This window comes from Salmo salar, chromosome ssa18 (assembly GCF_905237065.1).
Source record: "Salmo salar chromosome ssa18, Ssal_v3.1, whole genome shotgun sequence".
Classification (NCBI taxonomy): Eukaryota; Metazoa; Chordata; class Actinopteri; order Salmoniformes; family Salmonidae; genus Salmo; species Salmo salar.
The window spans coordinates 59,961,843-59,976,299 of record NC_059459.1 but is presented as its reverse complement, the minus strand read 5'-3'; the positions used below and the strand labels follow the sequence as shown (position 1 = coordinate 59,976,299).

General features: G+C 44.0%; 1 protein-coding gene and 1 pseudogene across 2 annotated transcripts in view; one reads left to right on the top strand and one right to left on the bottom strand.

The window, feature by feature from the left end:
• The first annotated feature begins 231 nt into the window (after nucleotides 1-231).
• LOC106577706 (cytoplasmic aconitate hydratase-like) lies at nucleotides 232-7,652 on the top strand (annotated as a pseudogene).
• A 2,270-nt stretch (nucleotides 7,653-9,922) lies between these two features.
• frem1a (Fras1 related extracellular matrix 1a) overlaps nucleotides 9,923-14,457 on the bottom strand; it is a 29,688-nt gene continuing 25,153 nt past the window's right edge. For both annotated transcript variants that reach the window (XM_014155801.2, XM_014155802.2), the window contains 10 exons: nucleotides 14,248-14,377; nucleotides 13,970-14,042; nucleotides 13,733-13,882; nucleotides 13,274-13,500; nucleotides 13,084-13,131; nucleotides 12,777-12,983; nucleotides 12,385-12,516; nucleotides 12,007-12,122; nucleotides 11,826-11,911; nucleotides 9,923-11,732 (listed from right to left, as the gene is read on the bottom strand). In XM_014155801.2, the coding sequence (XP_014011276.1) occupies nucleotides 11,530-11,732; nucleotides 11,826-11,911; nucleotides 12,007-12,122; nucleotides 12,385-12,516; nucleotides 12,777-12,983; nucleotides 13,084-13,131; nucleotides 13,274-13,500; nucleotides 13,733-13,882; nucleotides 13,970-14,042; nucleotides 14,248-14,377 (1,372 nt within the window). In that variant the 3' untranslated portion in view covers nucleotides 9,923-11,529. The remainder of the gene's footprint in view (nucleotides 11,733-11,825; nucleotides 11,912-12,006; nucleotides 12,123-12,384; nucleotides 12,517-12,776; nucleotides 12,984-13,083; nucleotides 13,132-13,273; nucleotides 13,501-13,732; nucleotides 13,883-13,969; nucleotides 14,043-14,247; nucleotides 14,378-14,457) is intronic.

Here is a 14,457-nt window from a genome sequence, read left to right as displayed (position 1 = left end):
TCACCTTCCAACAGGACAACGACCCAAAGCACACAGCCAAAACAATGTAGGAGTGGCTTCGGGAACAGGTGTTCCAAGCTTATAGCGTCATTCCCAAGAAGCATCGAGGCTGTAATCGCTGCCAAAGGTGCTTCAATAACAATTTCTAAACTGTTTTTTTCTGGGGTATTTTGTATAGATATTTTTTCCCCCTCATCAATGTAATCCATTTTAGAATAAGGCTGTAATGTATCAAAATGTGAAAAAGTCAAGGAGTCTGAGTACTTTACGAATGCACTGTTTGCCTCCTGTTCCACAGTGGGGCTCCAAAGCGTTCCGGAACATGCGCATCATTCCCACCGACTCGGGGGTCTTGCACCAGGTCAACATGGAGTATCTGGCCAGGGTGGTGTTTGACCAGGACGGCTACTACTACCCTGACAGCCTGGTGGGCACCGACTCCCACACCACCATGATTGACGGCCTGGGTGTGCTGGGCTGGTGTAAGACCTGGCTTGGATTGTGTACACTGTTCTTGGAACCAACTCAAATAATTGCTAATAGTGTTAAAGGGATACTTCAACCAAATTACAAAATGACTGCACAGTTTTTAAACTTCCAAGTGGGGCACTTAAGGCTATCCCCTTTAACCTACAAATAACCCATAAGCATCAAACCCCAAAATTTACTTTAGCCAAATATGAGCTATCTAGCCTTGCTACTGGAACGTGCCTAGACCTGGACTTAATCTTGCCTGACATGTTTGTTGTAGGTATGGGCAGGATCGAGGCGGAGGCCGTCATGCTGGGCCAGCCAATCGGCATGGTTCTCCCTGAGGTCATCGGCTACAGGCTTGAGGGCACCCCAGACAAGTTCATCACCTCCACCGGCATGGTCCTCACCGTCACCAAGGTAATCGGTTAGTCAGTTGCATGACAGTGGGGCCACTGTTTATCTATCTTTTTAGACATCTCTTTTGAACAAATCTGTCTAATCAGTATAGTTCAAGGCATGAAATTATTCAACAAAGTAGTACTATCAATGCGATCCATTTGGAGGCTGTTGATTTGTTACTTGAAAAACTGACTTGCCCTAAGGGGATCAATAAACTTGTATTAAATAGTTTAGTTGTAGATAAACAATGGTGAGTGTTTCATTCCACAAGTGTATGTCACATAGAAACACCATTTGTCTGAGTGTCCCATGCTCTCCCTCTGTGCCCACAGCACCTGCGCCAGGACGGCATCGTGGGGAAGTTTGTGGAGTTCTTCGGCCCAGGTGTGGCACAGCTGTCCATCACCGACCGAGCCACCATTGCCAACATGTGCCCAGAGTATGGAGCCACTGCAGCCTTCTTCCCCATGGACCACATCAGTGTTCAGTACCTGGAGCAGACAGGTGGGATCTTTAAATGTTGCATATTTGAGAAAAAGCAGGACAGATGCTACTTTTAAACTGTAGCCTTTGAGGTTTTAGCACTTACTGTCAACAATGTCTAAGAACCTCAGATAGTATTTGAAATGTAAAACGGGGCTGGCAACACCATATCACCTTCTCATGGCAGTCAAAACTTTTTCCTGTCTCTTTTTTCCCTTCATTTCTTTTTTCATCGTTGCTCTTTTTGCTGCTCCCTCTACTCAGGGAGAGATGGTGAGAAGCTGGACTACTTCACTAGGTATCTGAACGCAGTCGCCTTGTTCAGAGACTACAGCAACTCCTCCCAAGACCCCGACTTCACCCACGTACTCGATTCCAAACTGGATCATTTTAAAATGCATTTAATCATTTAGAAATGAGGACTTGTAGATGTAAGTTTCTAGACTTATGACAAAAGATTGTCAGGCATGAGTTATGGCAACTTTGGAAAGTTATTCTGTTTTGAAAATGATTGGACACAGTCTATGTCTGGGATCTACAGTATGTGTCAAGTGATCACTAATAAGCTTCACCAAAAAAATCCTAACTCTTGTTCTACTTTCCCTCTACTCCCCCCTGCCCCCTCTCCATCCTATGCAAGGTGCACAAGCTGGACCTGAGCACCGTGATCCTGTGCTGCAGTGGTCCCAAGGGACCCCACGACAGGGTGGCCGTGTCGGACATGAAGACAGACTTTGAGGCCTGCCTGACAGCTAAGGTAACGACAACACCCATCTCTCACTCACTTGTTGGTATCTACATGCTGATAGTATGTCCTGTTATCACAAGTCCTTCCCTTAACATTTGTGTGTATGAGGTGTGAACAGATTTAGAAAACCTAAAGGGGGCATTTGGGACAAAAAATGATTGCATGCACCATTTTAAAGTAGTCAACCGGATTGGACTTACTATGGGTTAAGGAGGCATCACAGATTTCCATCCAGGTCAGTAGGAGGGGTCATGCTAGAGGTGTGCCCACTAGCTTTTCTAACTCAATGTCTTTGCAGCAAGGCTTCAAGGGTTTCCATGTGACCCGGGAGCGTCACCACGCAGAGGTTCCCTTCCAGTACAACGACAAGGAGTACAGCCTCTCCCATGGCTCAGTGGTCATCGCTGCCATCACCAGCTGCACCAACACCAGTAACCCCTCTTATGCTAGGGGCTGGTACGTACTAGGCCTTGTCCCATGCTCTGCCCTATCTGGGTCGTGTTCATTAGACATCAAACAGAAGAACATTTTCTGAAATGGGGAGGGACTACCTGCAGTTTTTCATCATCCGTTTTAAAACGTTTTTCATTACGTGCCTGAATGAACACGACCCAGCTGATTTGACTTCTATCTGGGAAGTTGTTCAGTCATTGAGGTTGAATTGGTTCTGTGTTGCTTTTCAGGTCTCCTGGCAAAGAAGGCCATCAAGGCTGGACTGAGTATGAAGCCCTACATCAAGACCAGCCTGTCGCCCGGCAGCGGAGTGGTCACATACTACCTGAAGGAGTGCGGCGTCATGGACTACCTCTTCCAGCTTGGGTAAGGCAGACCTTCCTAAAGACTGACTAATAGTCTATAGGTAAGGGGTTCATCTCAAAAGTCTTTCCCAGCTCCTTCCATTTTTTTCTCCTTGCATTCCACTCCCCGTAAGGTTTGAAGTGGTGGCGTATGGCTGCATGACTTGTATAGGCAACAGTGGACCTCTCCCAGAGCCTGTGGTGGAGGCCATTACTCAGGTAACTACTAACTTTTAACATTTACACCCACACCTGGGTCGTGTTCATTATGGGAACACAACAGAAAACGTTTAGGAAGGGAAAATGAAAATGAGTCCAATGAGTGTTACAGTCCTTTTTCTTCTGTTGGGTGCCTTATGAACACGACCCTGCAGGGTCAATGGCTACAGGTCCTCACTCGATGCTCTACCTACCATTCTCTTCCAGGGAGATCTGGTAGTTGCTGGAATCCTATCAGGTAACAGGAACTTTGCAGGGCGTGTCCACCCCAACACACAAGCCAATTATCTGACCTCTCCCCCCCTGGTCATCGCCTATGCCATCGCCGGAACTGTGAGGATTGACTTTGACACAGAGCCCATTGGTGAGTATCTTCAAACAAACACTGTGTTCTCTTTGCAACAGTTGTATAGTTTTACTATATAGCATTCACACCAGTGGAAGCTGTAATGTCTGTAATGAAATTAATCAAATAGTACCGTTCAATTCAATCCATTCCCTCATTACAATGAGCCCTTTCTCCGATTTCAAAGAGACACCAGCCTCCTCTGGTTCACACATACTGTTCTGGAACACTCAAGAAGTTCAATGAGATTGGGCCGTCCGGTGCTGATACTGGTTTCTGTTGTTTCTCTTTCGCTCTCTCTCATATATCTTCTCTGGTTTCATGATGTAGCTTTGAACAACAAAGGGAAAGCGGTTTTCCTGAGGGATATCTGGCCCACGCGGCAGGAGATCCAGGCTGTGGAGAGACAGTTTGTCATTCCTGCCATGTTCAAAGAGATCTATGAGAAGATTGAGGTAAACGCAGCTCTTTGGATAATAATATTCTATAATATCCCCAGCTTTGATAGTGTAGAGAAGTTGATCGGGGCCGGGGATTCTAAGTAATGTCAACTTTTCAGGATTTAGAAGGCCAAAAAAGTATGACAATTTTTAAGATGTGGGTGAATAGCAGACTTTTTCGAGGTATTGGTACATTTAGTGTAGAGAGCTGTTGGTGTTGTAGTTTTATATGGGACTGTTCTACCCTGCTCCACCCTGGCAGAAAGTGAACGGACGCTGGAACGCCCTCAACGCCCCCTCAGACAAGCTGTATACCTGGGACCCCAAGTCCACCTACATCAAGTCTCCATCATTCTTTGATGGACTGGTACGACACACAAACTAATGTCCTCGTTGTAATGTCCGATTTCTTTCCCCTCTCAGGTTTTATCTTTTGTAAAGGATTGTTCAGTGAAATGTACATATTTATATATTTTTTTCCTTACCTTGAAATTAGTCTATGGGCTCCAATCCACAACCACTTTCACAAAATGTCTTTTAGCGCAGCTATCCCTTCAGCCTTTCTGTGCTTTCTTCAGACCAGGGAGCTCCTGTCCCCCGGGTCTATAACGGATGCCTACGTGCTGCTGAACTTCGGCGACTCTGTGACCATATCTCTCCTGCTGGGAACATCGCCCGAACCAGCCCTGCAGCATGCTACCTGACCGGCAGAGGGTGAGAGAGATGGGAGGGAAGGCAGTAACTATACCCTTTTCACACTACTGAGCCGAGCCACGCTGTATTGGCCTGGTTAGTTGCTGGAAAGGACAATGTGAAAGGAAAAAAATCCAAGCCAGCCCAGTACAGTTTGGGTCAGCGTGATAGTGTGGAAGCTTCTTTTGCTAGCTAGCTTAAGGTTATTACAGTGAGCTCCAAAAGTATTGGGACAGTGACATTTTTTTTGTTATTGTTTTGGCTCTGTACACCAGCACTTTGGATTTGAAATGATACAATGACTGTGAGGTTAAAGTGCAGACTGTCCGCTTTCATTTGAGGGTATTTTCATCCATATCGGGTGAACCATTTAGAAATTACAGCACTTTTTGTACCAAGTGGGTCACAAGCTTGATGCAATCATTGCGTGCTAGTAATATGGGACCAAACACTAAGCTACTTTAATACATATAAGTGAATTTGTCCTAATACTTTTGGTCCCCTAAAAAGGGGGGGGGGGAGGGGAGAGACTATGTACAAAAAGTGTGGTAGTTTCTAAATGGTTCACCTGATACGGATGAAAATACCCTCAACTTAAAACTATCAGTCTGCACTTTAACCTCAGTCATTGTATCATTTTAAATCCCAAGTGTTGGAGTACAGAGCCAAAACATTTAAAACAAATATCACTGTCCCAATACTTTTGGAGCTCACTGGATGTCTAGCTAGCTTTTAGCTTAGTATTTTTTTTAATGTTGGAGTCAAGTTGCACCCAGAATCCAAAGTAACATTTTAAACCCTTTCCAGTTTGAACCCACGTGACTTCAACTCGTACGGCTCTCGGCGTGGCAACGATGCTGTGATGGCCCGTGGCACGTTCGCCAACATCCGTCTCTTCAACAAGTTCCTGAACAGACAGGCACCGCGTACCATGCACCTACCCTCTGATGAAACGGTATAATGCCCTGGAACAACAGATAAGTAATAACTTTCAATAATGTAATATTCTTTCCTGTTATAATGTAATAAAACCAGGTAAAGTTATACAGCTCCAGATAATTGTATAACTTATTACATTATCTGGTGGCTATTACTTTATCAAATGAGTAACACAATTTTTATGACTATTGTATTAACTTACTTTTATTGTATGTTTAGCATTTCTTCTTGTATTTTGACTGCATATTAGTGTATTTTGTTATATGGCTGTTATATGTACTATGGTAGTCCCTATGTATCAATGTATGTATTTAGTGTGCTCTAGCCATTGTCTGCTTCCCTGTACAGCTGGATGTGTTTGATGCTGCAGAGCGTTACCAGCAGGCTGGCTTCCCGCTCATGAACCTAGCTGGGAAGGAGTACGGCTCCGGTAGCTCCAGAGACTGGGCCGCTAAAGGTTCTTTCCTCCTGGTCAGTCTCTTGTCTTCGATCACAACAGCGTTCTCATCACACCAACTCATTTGATCATGTATGATGTAGTAGCTGAATGTAAGTTAGGGGCTAGCCTGTATGACACTTTTCAGTATCAAATATAAGATTCTGGTGGGCTATGTGGATGTTTTTTTTATTGAACAAAGGTAATACAATACAAAGTAGGGAGCATGCAAGGTACACATAACAAATGGTGAGCTATGTGGATGCCCACTGTTACCTGCCTGACACCCTTCCTCTGTTCCCCTCTCCCAGGGCAACAAGGCTGTGCTGGCAGAGAGCTATGAGAGGATCCACCACAGTAACCTGGTGGGCATGGGGGTGATCCCTCTGGAGTACCTGGCCGGGGACACGGCAGACAGCCTGGGCCTGACGGGCCGAGAGCGTTACACCGTGGTCCTCCCAGAGCCACTCACACCCAGGGTGATTGTTGACATTAAGGTACGACCGGTGATTACATAGGGTGGGAAATTCTCAGTGGAAAGGGAAAATTGGATACCTAGTCAGTTGTACAACTGAATGCCTTCAACTGAAATGTGTCTTCTGTATTTAACCAAACCCCTCTGAGTTAATGAGTTATGCGAAAGTCTGAGTTGCTAGTAGATGTCTAGTCCAAAAAAAAGAACACTTTGAGATTTCTATGAACTCTCTAATACATTATGATTCTGTAATACATTTGAAAAGAGCAATACTCAATATATTGGCCTTTTTTACTATGAGCAACCTACAACTGTCTGTTTCCCTTCCCTTACAGCTCGACACGGGTAAAACATTCCAGGCGAGGATGAGGTTCGACACAGACGTGGAGCTGACGTACTTCCACAACGGAGGCATCCTCAAATTCACGATCCGCAAAAATGTCTGAGAACTAGAAGGAGCGCACCATCGGGACCAAGCCGCGCTGAACAAGCACATCCTCCATGTAGACGGAGAGACAGAAAGCCCTGACTCACCCTCTGTTGGTTTGAGTTTACCATTTGGTTTTCATCATGTTGTCTCCATTGGTTTTAGTGCATTAATCAACCGCAGTACTGGTTCCATACTTGATCCATTGCGGGTCGGGATGATGATATGAAAGTCAGAACCCGCCACATTTAACACTGGTATGATAGACACCTGGGTTCAAATAGTAATAAAGTCCAGCCAAAGTATTTGGAAGAAAACATATATTTTTTTTAAACCCAGGTCTCAAATAAAGTGACAATAGTACAGTAGCCAAGGACTTCTGGCCTCTCACCCTACCTCTGTGTTGCCAAACCAAATGCTAACATTAGCTAGCCATGCACGTAAGCCTAGCCTGCCCTGGTTGTTGGTTCAATGCTGCCGTTCATTGTTATTTGTCCCGACCGGGATTGTATTTGTTGATTTTAAATTCTTGTCATTGTGTCAATTTAAAATAATTGCCGCTGTGGTGGAGTAGACATGGGCTCCTTCTGAAATTGCACCCTATTCACTATATAGTGCACAACTTTTGACCAAAAGTAATGCACTACATTGGGAATAGGATGCCATTTCGGATGCACCCATGGTGGAGTTCCATTCTGTGTTCTGTTTGAATGGTGATGGTCTTGTAGCCCATTCCAGCCTTGTGTAGGTCTACAATCTTGTCCCTGACATCCTTGGAGAGCTCTTTGGTCTTGGCCATGGTGGAGAGTTTGGAATCTGATTGATTGCTTCTGTGGACAGGTGTCTTTTATACAGGTAACAAACTGAGATTAGGAGCACTCCCTTTAAGAGTGTGCTCCTAATCTCAGCTCGTTACCTGTATAAAAGACACCTGGGAGCCAGAAATCTTTCTGATTGAGAGGGGGTCAAATACTTATTTCCCTCATTAAAATGCAAATCAATTTATAACATTTTTGACATGCGTTTTTCTGGATTTTTTTGTTGTTATTCTGTCTCTCACTGTTCAAATAAACCTACCATTAAAATTATAGACTGATCATTTCTTTGTCAGTGGGCAAACATACAAAATCAGCAGGGGATCAAATACTTTTTTCCCTCACTGTATGTTATTGGCAGGTTGGCATTTATTGGGATGAGTCTTGTCCTTGAGGCAGAACTAAGCGATTTCCGCTAGATGGGCCAGCTGCAAAGTCAAAATTGCCTATATTGTAACATTTATGAAAGAAAAACATGACCTTTTTGGTCTTAATTTAAAACCTCTTGGGGATAGAATCCCACTGACGGGATTGCAAGCATGGCGCGAAATTCAAAACAGCAAAAATCGAATAATTTCAATTTCTCAAACAATCAACTATCTTACACCATTTGAAAGATAAACATCTCCTTAATCGAACCACATTGTCCGATTTCAAAGAGGCTTTACGGCGAAAGCATAAAGTTAGATTATGTTAGGAGTACATAGCCAAAAAAGTACACAGCCATTTTCAATTCAAGGACAGGCGTCACCAAAAGCAGAAAACCAGCTAAAATTATGCACTAACCTTTGACAATCTTCATCAAATGACACTCCTAGGACATTATGTTAGACAATACATGCATTTCTTGTTCTATCAAGTTCATATTTATATAAAAAAACAGCATTTTACATCGGCGCGTGTCGTTGAGAAAATGTGTCTCCCCCAAAACTGCCAGTGAATTTACAAAAAATACTCATTATAAAACGTGGTTAAAGTATTAAACTGTTATTCAAAGAATTATAGATTAACATCTCCTGAATGCAACCGCATTTTACAGATTTCAAAATAAATGTACTTGGAAAGCACACTTTGCAATAATCTGAGTACTCTACTCAGAAAAATACACTACGCAATACAGATAGCCGCCATGTTGGAATCATCTAAAATCATAAATAACATTAGAAATATTCCCTTACCTTTAATAATCTTCATCAGAAGGCACTTCGAGGAATCCCAGGTCCACAACAAATGTTTTTTTCAATGAAGTTCATAATTTATGTCCAAATAACTCCATGTTGTTCCATGTCGTTAGCGCGTTCAGTAGGCTACTCAAAATGTAGGGCGCGGGAGGGAAAAGTCATGCCGAAAAGTAAAAAAATAAATCTATTTACGTTCGTTCAAACATGTCAAATGTTGTTTAGCATCAATCTTTAGGGCCATTTTTAACGTGAAACATCAGTAATATTTCAACCGGACCTTTCCTGTGTCTTGAAAAACGTTTGGAATACAAGGTCTCATCTCACATGAACGCGCATGAATGCGCAATAATGAAGTGACAACATCCCAGGGACATCAACTTCCCTTCCTTCTCATCCGGTCTCTGTTCATCATAGACGCTTCAAACAACTCTATAAAGACTGTTGACATCTAGTGGAAGCCATAGGAAGTGCAAAATGAATCCTTTGTCACTGTGTGTTTTATTGGCAATGACTCGAAAATAGTACAGCCACAAGATTTTCATTTCCTGCTTGTATTTCTTCTCAGGGTTTTGCCTGCCATATGAGTTCTGTTATACTAAGAGACACCATTCAAACAGTTTTAGAAACTTCCGAGTGTTTTCTATCCAAATCTACTAATAATATGCATATTCTATTTTCTGGGCCAGAGTAGTAACATGTTTAAATTGGGTACGTTTTTCATCCAGCCGTGAAAATACTGCCCGCTAGCCCCTAGAGGTTTAAGATTAGGGTTAGCAGTGTGGTTAGGCTTAAAATAAAATGTTATGACTTGGGGCTGTGCCAGCTAGTGACCACTGCAGAGCTGCCTCCAGATCAGGATTCATGATGAAAAATGCTAACCTGCATGATATGGCTCAGGGGCAGAGTAGACTACGTTTGTCAAATTGTTTAACTTCTACTTTACTCAAATGCAGCATTGTTGTGTCAAAATAATTTTGCATTATTAGCATACGGTAGCCTATTCTTGAAAAATAACTAATTAAACAGTAAAATAAAGATTAACCTGATAGATTTGTGGAATAATATACGTTTATAAAATAATTGCATACAAATCATTACATTTTAAATGGAATGTGAAATTAAAATAAATTCTGTACAGTAAGTAGCTAAAATGTTGCAAATGTCACAATGTAATTTGAGAAAGCAACTGAATTATCCCACAACTGCATACAAAGCTGTCTCGAAGGCTGCTGATGCCTTTCTGTATTTGTGGAGTTTCGGTGGCATAATATGAACTGTAGAGTTGGCACCATATACACTCAGTGGCCTGTTTATTAAGTGCACCCATCTAGTACTGGGTCGGACATCCCTTTGCATCCAGAACAGCCTGAATTCTTCGGGGGATGGAAACATTGCTCAATATGTGTCATGGGACTTAACGTGTGCCAGGAAAACATTCCCCACACCATTACACCACCAACACCAGACTGTACCGTTGACACCAGGATGTGGCCATGGACGCCAAAATCCTGACGATGCCATCAGCATGACACAGGCAATGTTTTTCCACTCCTCAATGTTTTTCCGTTATCTGCCAGTTTGTGGCCCGCCTGTTAGCTTGCACAATTCTTGCCATTCTCCTTCGACCTCTCTTCAACGAGCTGTTTTCGCCCACAGGACTTCTGCTGACTGGATGTTTGTCGCACCATTCTCAGTAAACCCTAGACACCGTCGCGCATGAAAAGCCCAGGAGGCCGGACATTTCTGAGATACTGGAACCGACGAGCATACCACGCTCAAAGTTGCTTAGGTCACTAGTTTTCCCCCACTCTAACGTTCAATCTAACTGTGAATGACTGCCTTGATGCCTGTCTGCCTGCTTTATATAGCAAGCCACGGCCACGTGACTCACTGTCTGTAGGCGCAAAGCATTTTAATGAACAGGATGGCATACCTAATAAACTGGCCATTGAGTGTAGTTTCAGTGATGAGTGTAACCTGAATCTTAGGTTGTTATTCATAAAATATAACATTTGTTAATACAGAAATACTATAGTCCCCAAACCCAGTTATGACTGATTTCAGACAAGACAGTGTTACTACCATCAAGGACCGTACATTTGAATACAACCTTGAGACGGTGAAATCAAATAATACTTGAAATGTACACATTGAGAGGTATGCGTTACTCACAATACAATTTGTTATACACAGATATTAAATATTACACAGATGGCCAGGGCAGCAGTTACAGCACTCAACAATAATACTGGTAATAAGTATAGCTGTTACACAGGTGAACAGTACTGTACATCTGCACATGGTAAAGCTACTCAACATTAAGAATGGTAAGGAAACCAACGTCATTGGAGTGAACGTTCCCTTTAAACTACTGTAGCCGGGAAAAAGCGTGAGCTTCTGCGGTGCATGTGTGACGTGTTCGCTGACCGAGTTTGCAACCGATGTGTTTGACGCAATACTTCCGTTTTAATTAAAGCTGACCTCGTCATCTATCTATTTCTGTAGTACCGTAGTAAATCTCCTTTGGGTGATTGGTTGATGTTACCTGTAGGAATGCAACTTGTCTTGAGGGTCAGCTCCATTCCTGTTGGAACAGCCAGTGAAAAGAGAATAGTTCTGATTCATAGCACCAATCCAACGTAGGGATCCCCCTCGGCTCACGTCTTGATGTAACACATGTAGAGATGACCCCTGCCCGTCTTACAGTCTCTGATCTGCCACTTGGCCCTCCTCCACACCAGAACACACCTCCTGGTCCCCTTCCTCTTGCCTCTGGCTGGACTCTTCCTCCAGTTGGTGTAGGTGATGGGTTCTCCACCCACCCACTCCCAGCGTCCTCGGCTCTCCCTGTCGTTTAGGCCTGAGAGATGGAGAGGACAGTGAGTGAGGTAGACGCACGCACACACGTTGAGCCACTTTTCAGCCAATGGAAATAGGACAGGATACTTTTTACCTATCCAGAATGGCTTCCTTCCACTGAAGTCCCACAGCCAGTCCATGTCAGCCTTGGAAAAAACGCTCACCAGATTGGCTTGGTGACTGGAACCACAGGAAAAAGAAGAAATTCTAGTTTACTACAACACAAAGGCACATTCTCGCAAATTAGGTCACATGTTTCTTGTTCCCCTCCTCACCTCTCCCTACATGCCCTGATGGCGGTGCTCCACGACGACTTGCGCTCGGTGCTCAGGAAGTAGCAGTAGCCGCTGTGATAGGTCCAGCCCTTACGACAATTCTGAGCACTGACCATCTGTGTCGGGGAGGAGGAAAATGGCTGGCCAATGAGGTGAGAGTTCATTACTGAAATATGAAATAACTAACATTAAGGGCTGGTTTCCCGAACACATCAAGCACAGTCCAAGACAGTGGCCCAGAATGTTGAGCTATGACTTGGTTAGCCCATACTCTATGACCCTGAAATAGTCTATGTATGATATTCATAATACAATTGGGCAAATGATGAGGGTACATTATTATTCTGTTTCAGGCACCATCTGTCCCAGATTGATTACCTCATCAGTGGGAGCCCAGGGCTTCCAGGAGACCCCGTTGCAGCGGAGGAGCCCGCCTGAGCTCTGGTTAAAGTGTAGGAGCCCCATCAGCTCTGGGACACAGGGTTTAGGGCCAGAGCTAGGTGAAGCCTCCTGAGGGCCAAAATTATTAGAGTAAGTAACACATTTAGTTAATTTGGTCATCATGTTGGAAGTAGTTTATAAGCCAAGAGAGAGAGACTGTAATCTATGCTTTGGGTTTGTTTATATAGCCACTGCCACCAATGTCTGAATAACCCTCAGTGTCTGTTTTATATTGAGGCGATTTCAGTCCTACCTTAGCTGTTACACCATGAGATCCAAACCTCTTGATGTGATTGCCGCTGTTCCGAATCAATGTAACGACGACTCACCTTATTAGGCTGCTCAGTCATTGTTCGTGGGAGCAAGCTGTCACTCTTCGTCTTAGGGACAGGTTTAGGGTTGAGGTTGGGAGCCACTGGTGGTGCTGCTGCTGCATGCTGCTGCTGCCCTCTGCTGGTCACCTGAATATTAGCCTTCCTTCCCTTCCTAGACGGAGACTTGTCATCCTCCAGGCGCACGGACATGATCCCGTGGTACTGCAACCACAGAGAGGCAGTGAGAGAAAGACAGTGATTGCTGTCCCTAGGTTAGATTCGGTGTGTTAGATTAGTGCAAAAGGTCATAGCCTCAGCTTACCGTGAACACAGTGTCTGTTCCATTACGATGGACTGACGATGGTGGAATCTGTGAGAAGATAATACATGATCAAGTTGTACTACATAACTCTTAGGTTTAGAATAGTTTAGAGTGAAGGCTTGGAACAAAGACTTGGGACAAACCTAAACAGAATAACATTCACACCGGTGATTACAGAGTAAAAACTCACTGTCTTTCTATTGGCCATGGCTCTGAGTTTCATATTGGGCGTGGCGGGCACAGCAGCGGGCACAGACTGGGGCATACCATCGCCCCGGGTCCAGGTCATCTGCTGGTCTCCCTTGGCAAGGGGTAGTGTCTCCAAATGAATGGAGCCATGTTGGGGGTAGGGCCCTGACTGAACCTGCTTCCCCCCCAGACTGGAGCCCATAGGGGCCCGACTGGATCCACACTGTCCTGGAAAAGCACAGAGACTTACATTGAGATTTTGAAACCACGTCAATACTTCATAGAAGGTTGCTGTATTGTCTCTATCAGTCTTTGGCTTCCTCGGTCCCTACAGTTTCAATAACTTGAAAAATGTACCTTGACAATGTACAACCTTTTTAGATTAAAATAAACGGCATTGACTCACAAGACAATCGAAAAGGTTTCTATTTGATTTAGTCACTAGTTCCCCAGTGTTCACCTTTCCCAGAGTCCTTGATTTTAACCAGAGCTTTGGAGGTGCTGCCTACTACAGTTCCCTCAGGGGACACCAGTGTCACTTCAAATGTCTCCTCTGCCTCCTCCAGGTGATCTTGGGTAATCTCAATACGCCAGCTCCTTTTGGATACGCCTTCATAGAGAGCACAGGTTTGAGTTACCTATCTCCTAATCTATGATGGTAACTCATATCAGCATCCCACTCTGAAGCCACACTTACCAGGATCAAACTGGATTAGGCTGGATGGGCTCAGAGTGAAATCCTTTCCAGCAGTCGCTGTGACCTCTCTCACCTAAAATATTGACAAAAGGGGAATCCGAAAGTGACATTACATTCATTGCACTAAAATGGATTTATAGTGCCGTCTATCACTCGATTTACCTCACCGAGACTAACCTGGTTAAAGAAAGGTAAACAATTAATATGTGCAATTTAGCTGAATTTCGAGATTACAGGAATTGTTCTGAGAATCATACTGTTTGAAACAGATCAGAAACCTTGATGGTGATGTACGAGGACTCGGCCATGTTGCCTTTCCGTAGGACGTCCAGTGAGACCGTGCCCTGGTCCTCACATGCCTGGTACTCAGACACAGCCAGCTCCACACGAGACCACTTCACTTTCAGTCTGCAGCATGGGACCATGAAGAACACAGCACAGTGAAAACAGTTTAACACACTTACCAAAGATCCTGCGTTGCCTTTCCA